Source organism: Zophobas morio, unplaced genomic scaffold (genome assembly GCF_036711695.1).
Source record: "Zophobas morio isolate AGI-343-1 ecotype UQ-CSIRO unplaced genomic scaffold, CSIRO_AGI_Zmor_V1 ptg000046l, whole genome shotgun sequence".
Lineage (NCBI taxonomy): Eukaryota > Metazoa > Arthropoda > Insecta > Coleoptera > Tenebrionidae > Zophobas > Zophobas morio.
Window position 1 is genome coordinate 5,334,601 of NW_026972151.1, and position 18,369 is coordinate 5,352,969.

At 35.2% G+C, this 18,369-nt stretch overlaps 3 protein-coding genes across 3 annotated transcripts; 2 read left to right on the forward strand and 1 right to left on the reverse strand.

Moving 5' to 3' along the window:
• The first annotated feature begins 4,562 nt into the window (after window positions 1-4,562).
• Window positions 4,563-5,658, forward strand: LOC135142330 (farnesol dehydrogenase-like). Its single transcript, XM_064074017.1, has 4 exons — window positions 4,563-4,762; window positions 4,812-5,273; window positions 5,319-5,474; window positions 5,527-5,658. The coding sequence occupies exons 1-4, from the start codon at window positions 4,655-4,657 to the stop codon at window positions 5,560-5,562; spliced, it is 762 nt and encodes a 253-aa protein (XP_063930087.1). The 5' UTR covers window positions 4,563-4,654; the 3' UTR covers window positions 5,563-5,658.
• LOC135142329 (uncharacterized) lies at window positions 5,280-7,544 on the reverse strand. Its single transcript, XM_064074016.1, has 2 exons — window positions 6,615-7,544; window positions 5,280-6,554 (listed from the first exon to the last, which is right to left on the reverse strand). The coding sequence occupies exons 1-2, from the start codon at window positions 7,413-7,415 to the stop codon at window positions 6,111-6,113; spliced, it is 1,245 nt and encodes a 414-aa protein (XP_063930086.1). The 5' UTR covers window positions 7,416-7,544; the 3' UTR covers window positions 5,280-6,110.
• A 9,771-nt stretch (window positions 7,545-17,315) lies between these two features.
• On the forward strand, window positions 17,316-18,367 carry LOC135142088 (farnesol dehydrogenase-like). The gene is made up of 4 exons (XM_064073749.1): window positions 17,316-17,488; window positions 17,540-18,001; window positions 18,056-18,211; window positions 18,268-18,367. The coding sequence occupies exons 1-4, from the start codon at window positions 17,381-17,383 to the stop codon at window positions 18,307-18,309; spliced, it is 768 nt and encodes a 255-aa protein (XP_063929819.1). The 5' UTR covers window positions 17,316-17,380; the 3' UTR covers window positions 18,310-18,367.
• The last annotated feature ends 2 nt before the right edge of the window (window positions 18,368-18,369 follow it).

An 18,369-nucleotide genomic window follows, 5' to 3' on the forward strand; every position in this document is an offset into this window, starting at 1 on the left:
AAAACAAACAGCTCACAAAACAAGAAAAATCTACAAAAATTTGACATGGTCAAATTGATAGACACCAAGATACCAAGCAAATCTATACGAGGAAATAAGAGATATGGAAACACTACGAGAGAATGAAACAAAACAAATGTAGAACAATGTTAAGAGAGCCATTAAAACAACATCTAAATTAATATGATATACTTACAATGATATAGAAATAAAGAATGCAAAGAATGGGCTTCGCAGTCAACCAAAACGAAAATTGAAGACAAAAAGAAATAAAACAACAAATATTAAGTAGAAACATAGGAAAAACAAAGAAATAAAAATAGGCTCAAGATAAAGACAAGAAACACAAAAATTATGCAAAATATTAAAGAAAGTTATTTATTTAAGTACTCTACAGACCACGTGGGCCTAGGCCAAAAAATATTGCAATTAAATTTGTTTACAATTAGTTTAATATGTTGTTGAATATGCTTCTGTCTCGTCTTTTCTCCTGCCACTTATTTCTGCTGCTCTCATATCTTCTGGTACTGATTCCATCCATCGTTTCCTCGGCCTTCCCTTTCTCTTCCTTGCGATCTGCCTTTTGTTCAGGACTAATTTTGGCAACCTCTCTGTGTTCATTCATTACACATGCCCAAACCACCTAAGCCTTTGTGTCTTAACTTACGTCGTTACGCAAGTATCCTCGAGCAGTTCTTTCAACTCCGTGTGTTTTTCTTCTTTGCCAACCTTTCTCCGTTTTTTTACCTCCAATGATGATTCTTATCATCTTCATTTCCAATTCGTGTTGCTACCGCATATGTTACAGTAGGCCTTATCACTGTTTTATATAATCTCACCTCAATTCCTAGACACATATTTTGAGCACATGAGTGCTTTCAGTCCACCAAATTTTTATTACCTCTTGCTACTCTAACCTTGATTTTCTGTTCCTCATCTCCTTTATCGTGTATTTCCATCCCTAAATAGACAGAACAGCTCACAATTTCAAATGCACACTCTGTGACGTTAATACTTTGACTTTCAGCATTCCAGTTGACATATCCTCCACTCCCGTCCCCATGTACTTGGTTTTTGTTGGTTAATAACCAGTCCAAACTTATGTGCCTCAATGACTATCCTAATTTTCTGTCGCTCCTTCACTGGCTAGCAACGTGAAGTCATCAGCAAATGCTATTACTTGTTGGTCATTACAAAGATATAGTTTCTTTGGCCTTTAGTCCGCTTCTTCGTACTATTATTTCGAGGATTAGGTTAAAAAGGACGGAAGAGAAAAAGTTCCCGTGTCTAAGACCTCTTCTTAATGCAAAATTCCCAAATTTGAAATCTTTCCAAAGCACCTCCAACGTTATCTTTATTACTCTCAGTAGCTTTTTGGTATTCTGATTTATATTGCATGTAACATCTTTTCCCTGTGTAAGTATTATGTCATAGCCTTGCTTCAAGCCAATAAGCAAGGTGTATATCTTCATATTGTATAAATGACAAGTGATTTATATTCCTTTTATTGCGAAAATTTGGTCTAGTGTTGGTCTACCGTTCAGAAATCCGGCTTAGTATTCTTTCCTAGTATGTCCTCCCTATATTCGTTCAGCCCTAACGATTTGGCGAATATTTTGTCGAGTCTTGCGGACACTGCAATTCTCACTTTTCTATTTGTCCCCTTTTTATTGGATTGGACTTTGGACCAGTCTTATAGCATTTTCTCTTCTTCTCAGACCCGGATTCACTTAAGATTTCCTTTCCCACCTTCTTTTAGCATTTACGCTCGTATTGGACTTTCTTCCGGATTCCTGTTGTTCTTCAGCCTTGTATTTAGGTTTGGATGTCTTCCTCCATTGGGTCTTCTATACCTATATTATCATCCTCGATTCTTTAGGTGGCTCTATATATATTATACTGTCATCTCCGTTTAAGAGTTTTCTAAAATATTTTTTCCAATTCTGCATAACTCTTTTTAGCTCGCTCATTATTTCGTCAGTTTCGGTTTTAATAAAGCTATTACTAGCTTAATACCCTTCTTCAACAGGCTTTACTCCCTAGAAGAATAATCTCACAACCTTCCTCAGGAAGTTTTTTTTCCTTTTCTTCTGCCTTCCTTTGCCCGTCTCTTTTTCTCACAGCACGCACGCTTCTACAGGGTTTTTATAAATGATTCTAAGGGGGTAGTTAGTCATGGATGTCAAAAATCCCGCCTCGTTGAAATTACGCGTCATTAACCTGTCATTTAGAGTTATTGTTTTTATTGCTCCAACGTTTGTCAAGAGTGAATTATAGTCATTCTAGTTGATCCAAGTTCAAAACAAAAAAACAGTCGTTTTCAAAACTCTTGGTGCTTCCGTGCGAAAATTTCGTTTTTGTACTAGGAAGCGAATACGAGGACCCGGACGGGTTGGTTGTCTTGTGTATGTCCTGCTTCCCTGTAAAATACAGTGTAAATGTTTAGTTCTGTTGAACAAGACTCCCTTATTGTTACGTCTTATTATCGCAATCTGACATTCGTAAACGGAGAGTGTGTGTATTCTGTAACCGCTTGTAAGCAAAAATATCTAACCAAATACATTGATTTGTAAATTCAAGAAACATCGTTAGAGGCTCACATTGGAGAATGAACATATTTGTTCGAACTGCCAGTGTCAACTAAGAGAAATCTCCTGGAAGACCTTCAGGATCTGAAGACGTTATTGATGATTTGAGACGACTCGAGCAGAATCCTCAAACTTCTTTGACAAGATTGTCTCAGCAATCAGGAGTTCCTGTTGCAACATGAAATTGAACAAAATGGTGGACATTTTCAACATTTACTTTAACTACAATAAATATGTTTCTTTTTATTGTAATGAATTAGTTTTATTTTTTAATAAGATATGAAGCATTTAGGCAACCAGTTATACAGATGCGTGTGGTACTTGTCGTGAGTCCTTGAACATTCACTAAAATCCACATAAAGTGATAGGCGTACGCTTTCATGATCTACTTCGACCCCACAATAATTAGATAAAAACCCTGTATCTGTTCAAGTTTTTCCATTTCTCTTATTTTGTAAGTTTTTTCTTTTTGTCTGCTAATTCTTAACATATTTTTTTATTTTCCACAAAATAACAAAGTAGGTTTTGGAATCAACTGAGTTTTATTTTGTGCTTATATAGATTGTAAAATTATCTATAAATGATAGCGAAAACCTTCAAGTACGTACAACAAATTTAAAATAAATAAATCGAAAATGTTAAAAAAATTAAGTTTTAGTATAATTAACAATTAATATTTGGTATTTCCACCTGTACTGCGTAAGACAGCTTCACACCTTCGACGCATACTTAGCATCAGCGGTCTAAAAACATCATTGTCGAAGCCATCCCATATTTCAACAACTCGTTACCCCAGTGCCTCCAGAGTGTTGGGTTGATTGGGCTGCTCTTAAACGTCTGCCAATGGTGTCCCACAGATGCTCGGTAGGGTTAAAGTCTCGGCTTCGCGCTGGCCAATCCATAGTATTGATTCCAACTTCCTGCAGGTAATTTTGCACTATACGAGCTGTGTGTGGCCGTGCATTATCTTGCATAAGTAAAAAATTTGGACCAACATAGGGGGCAAAAGGGACAACATGATCTTGTAGCACGTCCAGGATGTATCTTTCAGCATTTATAGTACCGTTATTTAGTAATACCAAGTCTGTACGTGCCGTTGGTGAAATGCCCCCCCAAATCATAATTGATCCACCACCAAATAACGACGTTTCACGTATGTTGAATTGCGCATCTGCCGCAATTGTGTAGACAAAATCTACTCTCATTGGTAAAGAATACTCTTCTCCAGTCGGCCTCCATCCAATTAACGTGGTTTCATGCAAATTCTAAACACGCTCTGAGGTGATTTGCCGGTAAGGCTGCACCTCTGGCAGGTGCCTATACGGTTTAGCAAATTAGTTGCTCTAAGCCGTCGTCGAATAGTTTGACAGCTAATTTGAAGTATATGAGCTTCGGCAAGTTGCGAAAACAAAAGAGGTGGGTGAGATACTTTTCAAAAGAGAAGACGATGGCTACAGAAAAAAACAATGCAAGAAATGACTAGCGAGAAGAAGAGGATTACTAAAGCAACCGGAAACGATGTAGGAGCATTTAGCAAAAAAAAATAATAAAAATAAGAAGAGCAATCGAAACACGGAATACTGAAACGGCTGTAGGAGTAGATCAGACAATAATAGATCTCATGAAAACAAACAGAGATACCTAAATGTGTATAACAAACGATAACGAGACAAAAATGAAAATCGATTGAAAACCATTCAGCAACTTAACAACATCATAGATATAGATTTTTGAAATCAGGACAAAATATTTTAAGCAAGATTATAAACTTCGATCTCTTAAAATGATGGAGTGGAGAATTTACTAACATGACAATTCTTCGAAATGATAGTGCAAATTGCTTAAGATATATATTGCGTAGTAACAATGTTTTTAGATTAGTATATTTCTATAAATTGTGCAATACTTAAAAGTGGCAAAATGTTGCTTGTCATAAAGTGGTAACCTTGATACTGTAGTCAACGCCTAGGTACTCTTTAATCATAGAATACCTTTTTTTATTTGTTTATCAACAACGAGTAGGTTCAGTTTTTACTAGACTTTCTTAAAGTGCACATTGATTCACGATGGTTCTTTCTATGGACAGATGGAAGGGCAAAGTAGCCATAGTAACTGGTGCTAGTGCGGGCATCGGTGAAGCCATTACAGACGCCCTGGTTGAAGAAGGCGTCATCGTAAATTTTGTCCACCCTTATTAACTTTTAACCTCACACACTATTTCAGGTAGTAGGAGTGGCACGCAACATCGAAACCCTCGAAGCAAAATCCAAAACACTAACAGGAAAAAAAGGAAAACTTCACCCAATCAAAGGCGACTTTTCTCGCGAAGGAGACATTTTAAAGGTCTTCGAATGGACGAGCAAAAATCTAGGACCCGTCCACATTCTAATCAACAACGCTGCAGCATCCAACCAAACAACTTTAATGGACGGCAAAACCGAAGACTGGAAATCAGTTTTTGACTTAAACGTTATCGGTCTGTGCATCGCTACAAGAGAAGCCGTGAAGATCATGAAAGAAAATAAGATAAATGGACACATTATTCACATTAACAGCGTTTTGGGACACCAAGTCGTAAATGTGCCGAGAATTAACGTTTATCCGGCGTCTAAATTTGCAGTAACTGCATTGACGGAGACGTTGAGACAGGAATTGAACCATCTGGGGCTTAAAATTAAAATTTCGGTAAGGGGTTTTGTAGACTGTGCTTTATTTGTTTGATTTGTGTAGGATGTTAGTCCAGGTTTCGTTGCTACTAGAAGAACAACTTTTGCCAAGGATTTGACTCCTGAAAGGAAAGCTTTTTACGAGAACAAACCTGCCGTAAACAGTGAAGATATTGCCGATGGTGTGATTTATGCTTTATCTACACCGGAACATGTCCAAGCAAGTAGTTCATTATGAATCTGTGTTTGCTATTTTAAGTTAAATTTTGTAGGTTCATGAATTAATGATAAGACCATTTGGACCATAAAAATGGACATTATTTCAGAACAAATTGAGTGAATTAATATGTATTTTCATTAATTCATTGTAGTCAAATCAATCTAAAATAAATATTTAGTATTGATAGCGTTTAAACACTCATAATCGTTATATTAACAATGATAACGACAAAAAATGTTCAGTATCATGGGTGTAGATATGTAACAATCTAGCGGCATTTCATTTTTTGCTAAATTAATTAATCTGTCGATTAGTTGTTAAACTTTGAATCAAATTTTAATGTTTATTTCTTCCAATTACAAATGATGCAGAAAAATTTGCCCTCTAGAGGAAAATAAATTTATTATCGAAGCCTATTCTCGGTTTAGCTAAAAGATTGATGGAAAATGGGGATACTCAACTTCTGTCGCCAAAAAACTGTATTTTTTGAAAGCGGAAAATTCTTAACTTTTTTATTGATAAAATTGAATAATAATAATAAATTAATATTCGTGTTACTCTGAATGCGAAGTAAGACGTCAATAACTATCAACAACTAATATATCCAAATAATAATACCATTTAAGTGTACCTTCACTAAATTAGACTATTTTGAACAGCATATTCAACAATTGGTCTCAACCTATTTTTGAAGCCATTTTTATCACTGGTTTCAAATTTAAATGATTCCCCAACATCTATTCCTCGGTCGGCAACTTCAGCCATATCAGGAAGATCTTTCTTCTCCGAATATAACGACTTGATCGGCAAAATGCACATTACCAAACCATATTTACTATACTTTTTCCACCAGTCAAAAAAATTCTCTACGGTATACATATCTGCGAACTTGCTATCTAGTCTTTTTAAATACTCGCAAAAGTATCTGTAATAATCTTTCAAAATAGTGTCAATGTCAGCAATATTTTCCTCCGATATGCCAGCGAACAGAAAATAAGACAGGTCGGTCACAGGTGAAGTGAATTTGGAAATTTGCCAGTCGAGTATAGCCACTCTAGAAACGGATGTTTTCTCTTCATTCTATAAAATAAATTAAATTAAACTTAAAATATAAATTTGTTAGTTGTTAATGTCTGTTACTTCAAATTTGTACAAAAAATTGTTCACCCAAGAGTCTCCATGATTTATCACTTTTAAGTCACCGGCAGCTGATGTCATTTCACCGAATATGAAACAAATTTTGTCTTTAAGCTTTAACCATTGCTCTAAAATTTCCTTCTCAACATCATCAGTTAGCAGCTCATATACCTCGTCCACAGCACTTTGGAACATATTTACAAAGCTAGCTGTTTCAATAACTCCTTTTAGTAAATCTTCAGCAGAGCCGTTGAGCAATTTTTGAAATATTTCAGGCTGCTGCTCTTCCAAAGCCACTGACGTCGCATGGAATTTTGCATAATCTTTTATTACAATATCTATAACTTCCCTTGTTAGTGGTTTTGCTTTCGGCCACAAGTCATACCCTAATTTCTTCAAATTTTCCAACACTATAACATATCTGAATTCATCGCTATAAACACCATAACATTTCGGCACGCTATCAAAGGGCTTTTCGATGCCTTTGCTAATTTGAAATTGTTCGAAAAGTGGAAAAACATGTTGATACAAGTAAGCTTCTCTCGCAAATGCTTTTCTAAAAGCAGGTGCATTTTTCATTAAAGCAGCACTAGGTTTGCTGCATTTTAAAACAAGATGGTATTCTTTGTTTGTGCCTTGTTTGTCAGTTCCTACTACAACAACGAAAATTACGTCTCCCACATATCCATCACCTTTTTCAGAGCTTCCAGTTATATTTACTATAAAAGTTGCAAGATTTTCTTCTGCGAGAGCAACTTTTAACCACTTTTGAACATCACTTTCACAGACAGTTTTTGTTTCCATTATTATAAAAGAGAGCAATTTAATATAATTTATTTCTTAAAAATTATATAGCCGGACGTAGTGCAGTAGTACTTCTGCACTGGTGGCTAATGTAGACTGATATTGCGTAACTCATTGTCTACAGTTGAAGTGGTTACATACATGAGAACTAAATTGTTTAATAAAAACATTGTCTCTTTATTTATCGTAATCCCCACTATGGTCATAACAACGGTGACAATAATAGTACATTACATTAAAAGGAACGAAACAATATTATAACATCCGGAAGGTTAGTTTGGCACCCGACGCAGGAGAGAGCTAATTAATTATGCTTGACGGTGTTTTGATTGTTCGTCCCGTGTAATGTACGTGATATTACTCATTAACTTTAATCATAGTTGAAAATTATAGGAATTTTGTTTTATTAAAATGTCCAACATTAAATATTTCGAAATAATTAAGATTGCTATGTCAAGTAAATAGCGTCAAATGATTGTCGTAGACAGAGCTTCCCTCGCTCCAAAAAGTGTACAAAATATGATTTTGTATACTTAAGACAGAATTTATTCAGCAAAATTTTCAGTTTTAGGAGGGGAGGGGGATAAACAGATATATTTTGATTAAAAATTTACCATGCTTACGATAACTTTAAAACGTCTTCAAGATTCCATGCATTTGGTTTTGCAGTTCTTGATTTAATCAATAAAATAAATTCACTCATTCATTACTCTTTGGCTACAGGGCAGTGACTGGAACAATTACTTTTAAAAAATAATGCATTACAAATATTACAAATTACTTTTTCTTTAAGTAATTCATTTCAATTACTCATTGCTTTTAAAAAGTATTTTATTACTTGAACAATTACTTTTTGCACTTTGAAAAATTTGATGAAGAGATAATTTTAGATATTTGTTGTATATGTACATTATTTTTTCTAACATCCACAGGATCAAGAAAAAACGTGTTAGTATGAGAAAGCAGTGATTGATTTAATTGATTAACGCATTTGTTACATATTCACAACAATAGGATAAAATACAACAAATAAATATTTCACACAAGAGGACTATATTCATAATTTAAATTCAACAGTAATTGATACTCAAAATGTTGGTCAGCTTCACTTCAGTTAGAGCACTTTGAATCAATGGATCTAATTGTCTACTTTTATTCTTTAAAAAATTATCAAAAAGCGTTTTTATCAAATTTTCATCTGACGGAGCGTGATTATCTAGAAGAAATTTGAAAAAATCCTCTCCAACATTATTATCCACAACAAAAGTTGGGGAGCTAACATTTTCCAACTCAACTGCATTTCTATGATGAGTCTTTATCTCATCCACTATCCACTTGTAAGCCTCTTTTTTTTTCAAGAGGAATCGAATCCAATTCGAATTTTGGGTGGATGCAACTTGAAATTATTACAGATCGTTTCCACCAACAACGTTGAAATTTAAAATTTGATTAACTTACTTTTCAGTTACCTTATTAAAATGCCGTCAATTAACGAGCATATTAAACATGTACAGTATAGAAATTGTAAATTCTTCATGTATGTTGTGGCGACCGAATTTAAATCAAAATTTTTGAGCTGAAATTAATTAACAGCGGCGCGAAATCACATTTGAATAATTTGAATTTGAGAAAGACAAAAAGAATTCAAATCATAAATCGTTAAACATAGGCAACCAGGTGCACGGTAACGCTTGCTGGATAGTTGGACAATTAGTAGCTCTAGGGGATTTTAGTTAGAGGGTTGGTTGTTAGACAGAGGGCGGCATGGCGAAGTGTTTTTGTAAATGTAATCACGTGGTAAGAGCTAGTTTAAATTAGTTGGTTTGGTAGTTGATAAAAAAGGAGGAAGCCTTTGTTTAACGAAAATTAATCGTAACGATGACGACACACTTCTCCCCCAACACGTGTAGCTAATCTTGCGGCCTTTTAATCGGAAAAAAGTGCGGACTTTCGTTCAACGCGGAACACGTGCTGTAAATTTGTTTTGTTGTTTGTAAATTCACCAATCAAGTTAGTTTTTCTTAATCGTCAGGTAGTGTTAACACAATTTAATAATCAGGATTATTTAAATGAACCATTTACTAGGAAATTTCATGGAATGCATTTAGTCAGGATAATAATTCTTTGTTTAATAAACTACGAATAGGTTTCTGGATGCATATACGTAAGTGTTATATTATAATACTTCATAATTCTTCACACAAGATTGCTAATAGTTCATTTATGGCAGTTAAATGAACAAAATTCATACTGCGAATGGGCGGGGGGTTAAAATAATTTAATCCCTTAGGAGGTTATCATCGTTATTATGCTTATGCCCTCACAACTCTAAAGATTGATTACTTCATCGAGGCATGTCCTTCCAACGATATAGATTGACTCCATCACCGGGGTATGCCCTCACAACGCTACAGATTGATTACTTCATAGAAGCAGGTCCTCGCAACGCTAGAGATTGATAACATTAACGAGGCTTATTCCTGGCAGCTAAAATATACATCATCGAGGTATTCCCTCACAACAATAAAATTACATCAACGAGACGCTTTCTCCTCGCAACGATGATTGGACATTTTTGTTTCTGTTTATTATGTGTTTTGTTGGGGTAACCACTTCGCGGTATTCTAAACTCTCAAAGTAAATTGCATTTTTTTAAGTAACCAAACACTTAAATCATGATATAATTTGACATAATGTAAACTCTTTGTTTGAATCGATGATAAAGTGTGCCAAATATTAATCTCGCACAAGGGGTGCAGGTTTTGCATAGAGTCAGTGGGAACGGTCTGGACGACGTGGAGCTGTCAGCTTATTTATAGCCCTGACATTCCAACCCACAGTTTTCGACCGAAACGCCCTGGATAGCGCGGTAGGTCTCTATCTAGGTTAGAGAGGGCTGCTGGGCGGTAGGCTTGCCGATAAATAGAATTACCGTCGCGGGGGAGAGCAGCCCGAACCGGTAGCCCCAAACTCCACTTATACTAGAACGCCGCATGGGTATTTTTGTTATGCTCCTGTTAACTGCCGTAACCTTAAAATTTGACGCCACACGTCCGTAATAACTTATGTATTTGCATCCAGTTACTTTAATTCAGATTTTGCTTTGATTTTATGAAATTTGTGATATTGAAATATTTGCATTGAATCCAAACAGATGTATAGGATTTTGGGTTTGTTCGTTTTTCATATGTGTATGTCTGTCAATTCGCGAGTATCTTTTCTTTCATATTTTTAAGGTGTTGCATTTGAAATGTAATATGTCCGTGAATATACAATAGGGGGTTTTGGGGCTGAGGAGTGAATGTGAGATGGCAAGTCCGTGTCGCCTTCGGTCGCAGCTTCTTTCCTCCTAGAGAGAGAGCGCACTTTTTTTGCCCCCTCCTAAAAATGTTGTCTATTATTTCTTGCGCTCTCTACTCGCACGCAGTGTATGCTCACTTGTATGAAAGAACGTTTTCCCGCCACCTTTCAAAAAAAAAAAAAAACACAACGTAGGTTCCCATTTTATTAGACGATCACTGCCAAGGACAAATTTTGAATTTTTTAATTTTTCGCGGGCCTTTCAAACTTTTTCAAGGTCAATTTAAAGGAGGGAAGTTTGGGTTATCACAATGTTATAGTAGTAACTGTTTGGTACAATAGTGGTTTGGTAATACATATAATATTACCGAATATAATATAAATATACTACGATTTCCTTCAACATATTCTGGTAAGAAAATTACTTCGTTCTTCTGAAATCGTGGGAGACCCAGCGAATAACAGAGTTCGTTTTGCCTAGCCCGTTATCGTTTTGTCACTATCACTGCTACTGAAGTTACTGGACATCAAAATTTTGTATTGATGGCATGCATCAAACAGTCAATTCCATCTTGTGACATTTGGTACTTTCAGATATGCTTCTAAGGATTCTTTTATTAAGTCACCTGCAACAGTAGAACTGTTTTGCTTATTCCATAGCCTGCGACATTCAGCCAAAGTTTGTCTACACATCTTTTTCAAATACAGCACTTGTAAATTATTTGAATCTTCGGACGAATTGGGCGTAGAATCTTCTCCAAACGTGCTACAAATACATACATCTGTTTAAATCCTAAATTTAAACAATAGTTTTTTAAATTTTAATTTCTTATTTATGCAACCAATAATGAGGTCAAGATCAAACGACGTGAATTGTAGAACGCTAAAACATCGGTGTTCCAAGCACCATAAGTACGAAACACTGACCACGACAAGATCACCGTCGTCAGCGTTAAGAAGAGAACAGTAATGGAACAAAAAAATGAATTATTACCAGGTGATTCTTATCATATTGTTCGGTGTGATCGCAAATTTGCTAGTGTAAATCGTTCAAAAGGTGGTGGTGTTCTTCTTGCGTTATCAAATAAATATACCTGTACAGTAATTGATACAACACATTTTTCCGCTATAGTTCCTTTAATTGATATAGTTTTATGCAAATGTGTAATTCATACTTTTCATATTGTTTTAGGCGTTGTCTATATACCCCCTGATGTTTCAGCTAATGATCTTGATACGTTTACTTCAGTACTTGAACAATTCTTATTTAATGAGAAATTTATATTGATTGGTGACTTTAATGTTCCAGATTATGGTACTTCAAATAAACCTTTATCGAGTAAGTCAATTTCTTTGCAGCATTTTATTGATATCTTGGACTCAGTATAATGATATTAGGAATTCTGATAATAAATTATTAGATTTAGTATTTGCAAATAAGCAATGGCAAATGTCAGTTACTCAATGCAATCATCCATTAGTTAGAGAAGATGTACTTCATCCTGCGTTGTTAATAACACTTGATGGTTTAGAAACTTCGAAACCTCTTAAATTTCCTCCAAATAATAAACGGGTGTACAATTTTCGTAAAGCGAATTTTCCATTGTTATATGATGCATTACTTAATATTGACTGGTCTTATCTTAAACATTTAGATAATGTTAATCACGCTGTAGATCATTTTTATTCTGTATTATATAATATATTTGATGCGCATGTTCCAAAAAAGTGTCCCCGTAAAACAAGGTATCCCGTATGGTTCACATCTCAAATTATAGCTAATTTAAGAAACAAAGAAAATTATAGACGTAAATGGATAACAACTCACAATGAAACATATCAACTTGAATTTAAACGTCTCCGCACTTCCGCAGTCTAGTGAAAATGCAGATTTCTGAAGCTCATAATTCTTACCTCGATTTAGTTCAAAGAAATCTTAAGTCGAATCCTTCTAATTTATGGAACTATTTAAACCAACGACGTAGTTCTACAAGAATTCCTGGTCGAGTTCACAATGGTTTATCCGAATACACTGATCCACAAAGTATAGTTAATGCTTTTGCAGAAAATTTTTCGAAATCATATTCAAGTGATTCTCCACACATTCCATCTCAATCTTCCAGTAACGCTTTACCATTTCAATTTCCTTACGTCAGCCCAGTTGAACTTATTAATATAATGTCCAAGTTTCATGATAAATTCACAGCGGGAGACGATCTAATCCCGAGTTTCATTGTTCGGGATTGTAGATATGCATTTGCGGAACCATTATCACTTATTTTCAACCTTGCCATTAAAACTTCAACCTTTCCATCAAAGTGGAAATGCGCCAGGATCTCCCCAATTTTGAAGAAAGGTGATAGTTCAGATGTGTTAAATTACAGACAGATTTCTATATTGCCAAATTTTTCGAAAGTTTTTGAACAATCACTATATTTAACAATCTACAGTAATGTGAAAAAATATATCTCTCCCTACCAGCATGGCTTCGTTAGTGGTCGGTCTACAGTTAGTAATTTAGCCACTATCACGCAATATTTAAGTGAAATAATTGATATTCGAGGTCAAGCTGATGTAGTCTACACTGATTTCACTCGAGCTTTTGATTCAATTCAACATAGTATTCTTCTGCAAAAGCTTGATTTGTATGGATTGTCGGAGGATTCATTGCTGTTAATGCGTTCTTATTTAAAAGACAGAACATCTTACGTTGCTTATAGTGGTTATGTGTCTTATAAATTCTCAGTTAATTCTGGAGTTCCGCAGGGCTCTAATCTTGGTCCTCTTTTATTCATTCTATTTATTAATGATCTACTCGAACAATTTAGTTACCCAGTCCTTGCATACGCTGATGATATTAAACTATATCACTCCATTGGCAGTGCAGTTGATGTAGATATCTTGCAGAATAATATCAATCTGATGATTAGTTGGTGTGACATGTTTAAGTTGCCATTGAACAAGGAAAAATGTTTTCTTGTCAAATACAGCCGTAAAAAAACTTCAACTCAATCGTCCTATGTGTTGGGAAATCATATTATTAAGCAAAAGAATTGCATGAAGGATCTAGGAGTAACTTTTGATTCCGAATTATCATTTCTTCCACATCTAGAGGTTGTTTGCACATCGGCGTATAAATCATTAGGTTTTGTTATGAGAACATGTAGGCATTTTTCTGACTTAACTTTAATTAAACAACTTTATTTTGCATATGTGTTAAGTAAAATTGAGTATGCAAGTCTTGTATGGAACCCTATTTATGTATCTCATATTATGGCCTTAGAGAAAATTCACAGAAGGTTTTTAAAATATTTATCATTTAAAATTAATGGAGTTTATCCACAGATTGGTACTGATCAGCAAAATTTGCAAAATCGACATAATATGAAGTCATTATTACAAAGGAGAGAAATGTGCTGTGCAAAATTTGCTTATAAGTTAATACACAATAAGATTGACTGTGCATTTTTACTTTCCAAATTACCATTTTATGTGCCACGTTTAGCATCACGATATCAAGCAAGTTTTCAAGTGCCAACGGCGAGAACAAATGTTTTACAACGTTCACCGATTCATGTCATGTGTAAAGCTGTAGATAATGTATATAATGATGTATTTTGTTAGGGACACCCAGAAATTTGTTATATTTTTTTCTTTTTTTATTGTTAATTTTCTTTATTTAACTTTATTTTGTTAAACACACATTGTTATTAATATTGTCCTATAAGTGGTAAATCTGTTGGACAATAAAGAACATATTATTATTATTATTATTAAAAAAGAATATACAAGAGACTGAGACGCAATATAATTTCAGATCTATTATTACCATTAGTTTAGAAGCACTGATATATTGTAAATATGTAGTTTTGTATAAATAAGTTAGATTATCCTGAATAAATTAGTATTAAGTATTATTGCCTTTTTACTCACTCCCCACAGTTCTACCCCAGAATTGTGTGTGGTCTTTCGAGCCATTACTGCACCAGGTGCCACATTCCAAGTCTACAATTTTCGGGCCGTCAGTCTATAATTTCAGATTGCGAAACTGCAGTCCGATGGTACCATCCTTACACAAGCACCACTTCCGAGACTATTTTCGGTCGGTGGTGCCCTTTATACTCAGCACATAATTAAGGGTGCAAGATACCAACTAAATCCGTCATGGAAGAATTCAACAAGAAAGCCAAAGAGCAAGAAGATTCGGGGAAGAAAATTTGAAGTCTCTTAACCAACACGAGACAAGATCCCGCACAAAGAAAAACCCAAAACTGGCGATCCAAAAGGGCAGAACAACTCCAAGAATATTGAAATGAAGTTCAACGAAATCACGAATAACTGAAGATACTTTGGCCTACCCTCAGAACAACCCACAAGTATTTCGAATTGAAATATTTCCATCAATTGGAAGCGTTGCACGAAGATGCATCCGACGTCAATTGTTGAGAATGCAAAAAATGTCGACCGAACTGACCAAAATAAACAGCGACTTAGGTCAGGATTACATCAGAGCCAAGTATGAATTTCTGTCCGAAAAATCCAAGGTCAGTGGGAAGCATCGTGGAACTGCATGAAGAAATCTATATCCATCCAACTGATTTCGAAGAAAAATATTTTGCCGACGAGATGTACGAGAAAGCTAAAGAGAAAATAGGAAGATCGGCCCACTTTCCACGATTTATTAAAGAAAGTCATCCACAACAACAAATCGCTCTCCAAGATTGAAAAAATGCAGTATCTGAAGATGTACATCACAGCTGAGCCCAGCAGAATCATCCAGCATCTCCAGATAACTGAAAAAATTACGAAACAGCATGGGAGCTGTTGGTTAAAAGATTTAGCAACACAAGGCTTACCGTAAGTAAGTTATTAGACAGAATTTTGGATAAGCCAAGAATACAAGAAGAATCAGCAGAGAAGCTGAAGAAATTACATGACACAAGAATAAAAGAATGTCTAGAAGGATGAAACAATTTAGACATGCAGACCGAAACATGGGGACCAATACTCATCAGAATAATCTCTCAAAAATGGGGCACAGAAAGAGCAGTCGTTAAACAACCCGCACGATATGCAAAAATTCGAGAAAGTGATGGATTTTCTACAGACAAGATTTCTATCTCTCGCATAAATACGGTGAACAAGAAAGTAAATGCCCAGTTTAACAAGATGGAAACAATTTCAAACACAAAATTATGCAAATATTGCAGATTCTCATTCAATTTACGAATGTCCTGACTTCCAAGCCGAATCGCCAGACAGATAGACATTCATAAGTTGCATAAATTGAGAAAACTGTCCTACCAGTCACCAATTCAAGACCAAAACAAAATCCACTGGCACTCCAAAAAACGGCATCGGTATCAGTCACACCCAAATAATCTCGGCCGGTGGTGGTAAATTTGGCTCCATCATAAATCCACCAACAGTTAACATGAATAAAAGAAGCCATGGTCCAGGTTCAGCACACAAAAAGAATCAGAAAAGAAAGAAGAAGAAGTATAGTCCGAATTTCAAGAAACAACATTGAGAAAGATAACTCTGGTCTTCGTTATCGAAGAAAGCAATGAACATAACCACGACCTAAAGAAGAGGGTGTCGAAATGATGCCCATTTACCCTAAGTAACTACAAATACATCCCGTTGCGTTCCCAGTGTAACCCTTTTACAAAGCCCGTCACTCCTGTCCACTTCGAGAGACCCAAGATGTTTAAATCCTAAATTTAAACAATAATTTTTTAAATCTTCTCACTCTCTGACATGCCAAAGTTGCATGATGCCTAAGTAAATCCTAAAATTAGTAAATTACAAGTTAAAAACAAAAACTTTTACAAATGTTTGTGATAAGTAGGTAAGGTAGCCCACCAACAATCAGCATTAACACTTACAAATGGTATCTTTGGCATTTCGTGGATTATATTTTCTTTGGTAATTTCAAGATTTGACTGCAAATGAAATTTTAGTGTTTTTGAAGTGAAACTTCACTGTTATATTTACTTGCTTTAAATAAATTATTATTAAAAGAAAAAAAGGGTGTAAACTGTTGACAACAAAATTCATAATTAAATTATCCACCATGCCGGGACTGCTGGCGACCTATCGCTATCGCCCTTTTTGGTCAATCGCTCTCGCTCTGCTTGAGTTTGTTATTTTCATCTTCTGGGTTTTTTCTCTTTTTGCATTGCTGTTGCTAACAGAGTCATCCAATCCTTTGTCATGACTGGTGTGAACGTTATAGAGAAAATTTATATACGGGGTTTCTATAAATGATTATATGGTCGAAGTACATCACGAACAACGTGTTGCCTCTCAATTTGACCATTACAAAATAATCCCAACGTAACAGTAAAGTGGTTATCTTACTCGATAAAATTATTATAAGTCACCGAGTGTAAATTCAAGTAGGTAACCACACATGACCTTACATAATTATTAATTACAATGAACTTGAATTCTTCGTTCCCAAGCAGAATTTACGTTATGTTGTGCAACTATCTATAACACAGTGCAACAGCACTGATAACAATAAACAAGTTAAAAAGAAACTGCAAAATCATTGCTACAATTTTTATCTGTAACCTTGGCAACAACCACATTCCAATAAATTACAGACTTATCGGCATCCAGTGTCTACGAAATCTCACAGCCGCGAACACGTGCTCAAAATGGTTCTATCAATGGAGAGATGGGTGGGTAAAGTTGCCATAGTAACGGGTGCTAGTTCCGGAATTGGTGCCTCTATTGCCGACACCCTGGTCGAACATGGTCTAATTGTAAAAATCTTCATCAAATAAATTAAAAAAACACTAACTGGAATATTACAGGTAGTAGGCGTAGCACGTCGTTCTGAAATAGTTGAAGAAAGAGCAAAAAAGTTAACAAGCAAGAAAGGAAAACTCCACGCAGTCAAAGCAGACTTTACAAAAGAAGACGAAATTTTAGGAATTTTTGAATGGACTACAAAAAATCTAGGACCCGTCCACATTCTTATTAATAACGCTGGGAAAGCATCATTTACAAACTTGACAGAAGGCCCAACTGAAGAATGGAGAAAAATTTGGGATCTGAATGTAATGGGATTATGCATTGCCACTCGAGAAGCTGTGAAAATTATGAAAGAAAATAAAATAAATGGACATATTGTGCACATTAATAGTGTCTTAGGTCATAAAGTTATACATTTGTCAACTTTGAACGTTTACCCGGCGTCCAAATATGCTGTTACGGCATTGACGGAGACGCTGAGGCAAGAATTCAACCATTTGGGTCTTAAAATCAAAGTTACGGTAAGTTTTTTTTAGTTGATTAATGGTTTTCTTGATTTTATTAAACCCTTGTAGAGTGTCAGTCCTGGTTTAGTAGAAAGTGAAATGACGACGGGCAATAAAGATCTTCCTGAAGACAGAAAAGCTGCTTTAAAGAAGACTCAGGCATTAAAACCTCAAGATATTGCCGATGGAGTTGTCTATGCATTGTCGACTCCAGAACATGTACAGGTAAGTGTACAGGTGAGTGTAAAATATATACGTATTTAAATATTGGTTACTTTCAGGTTCACGAACTCACTATTAAACCCGTTGGTGAAACATTTTGAAGAAGTTTGGTTATAAATATTTTTCTTTCAAATAAAAATAAAACACTTTTTTTACTTTCG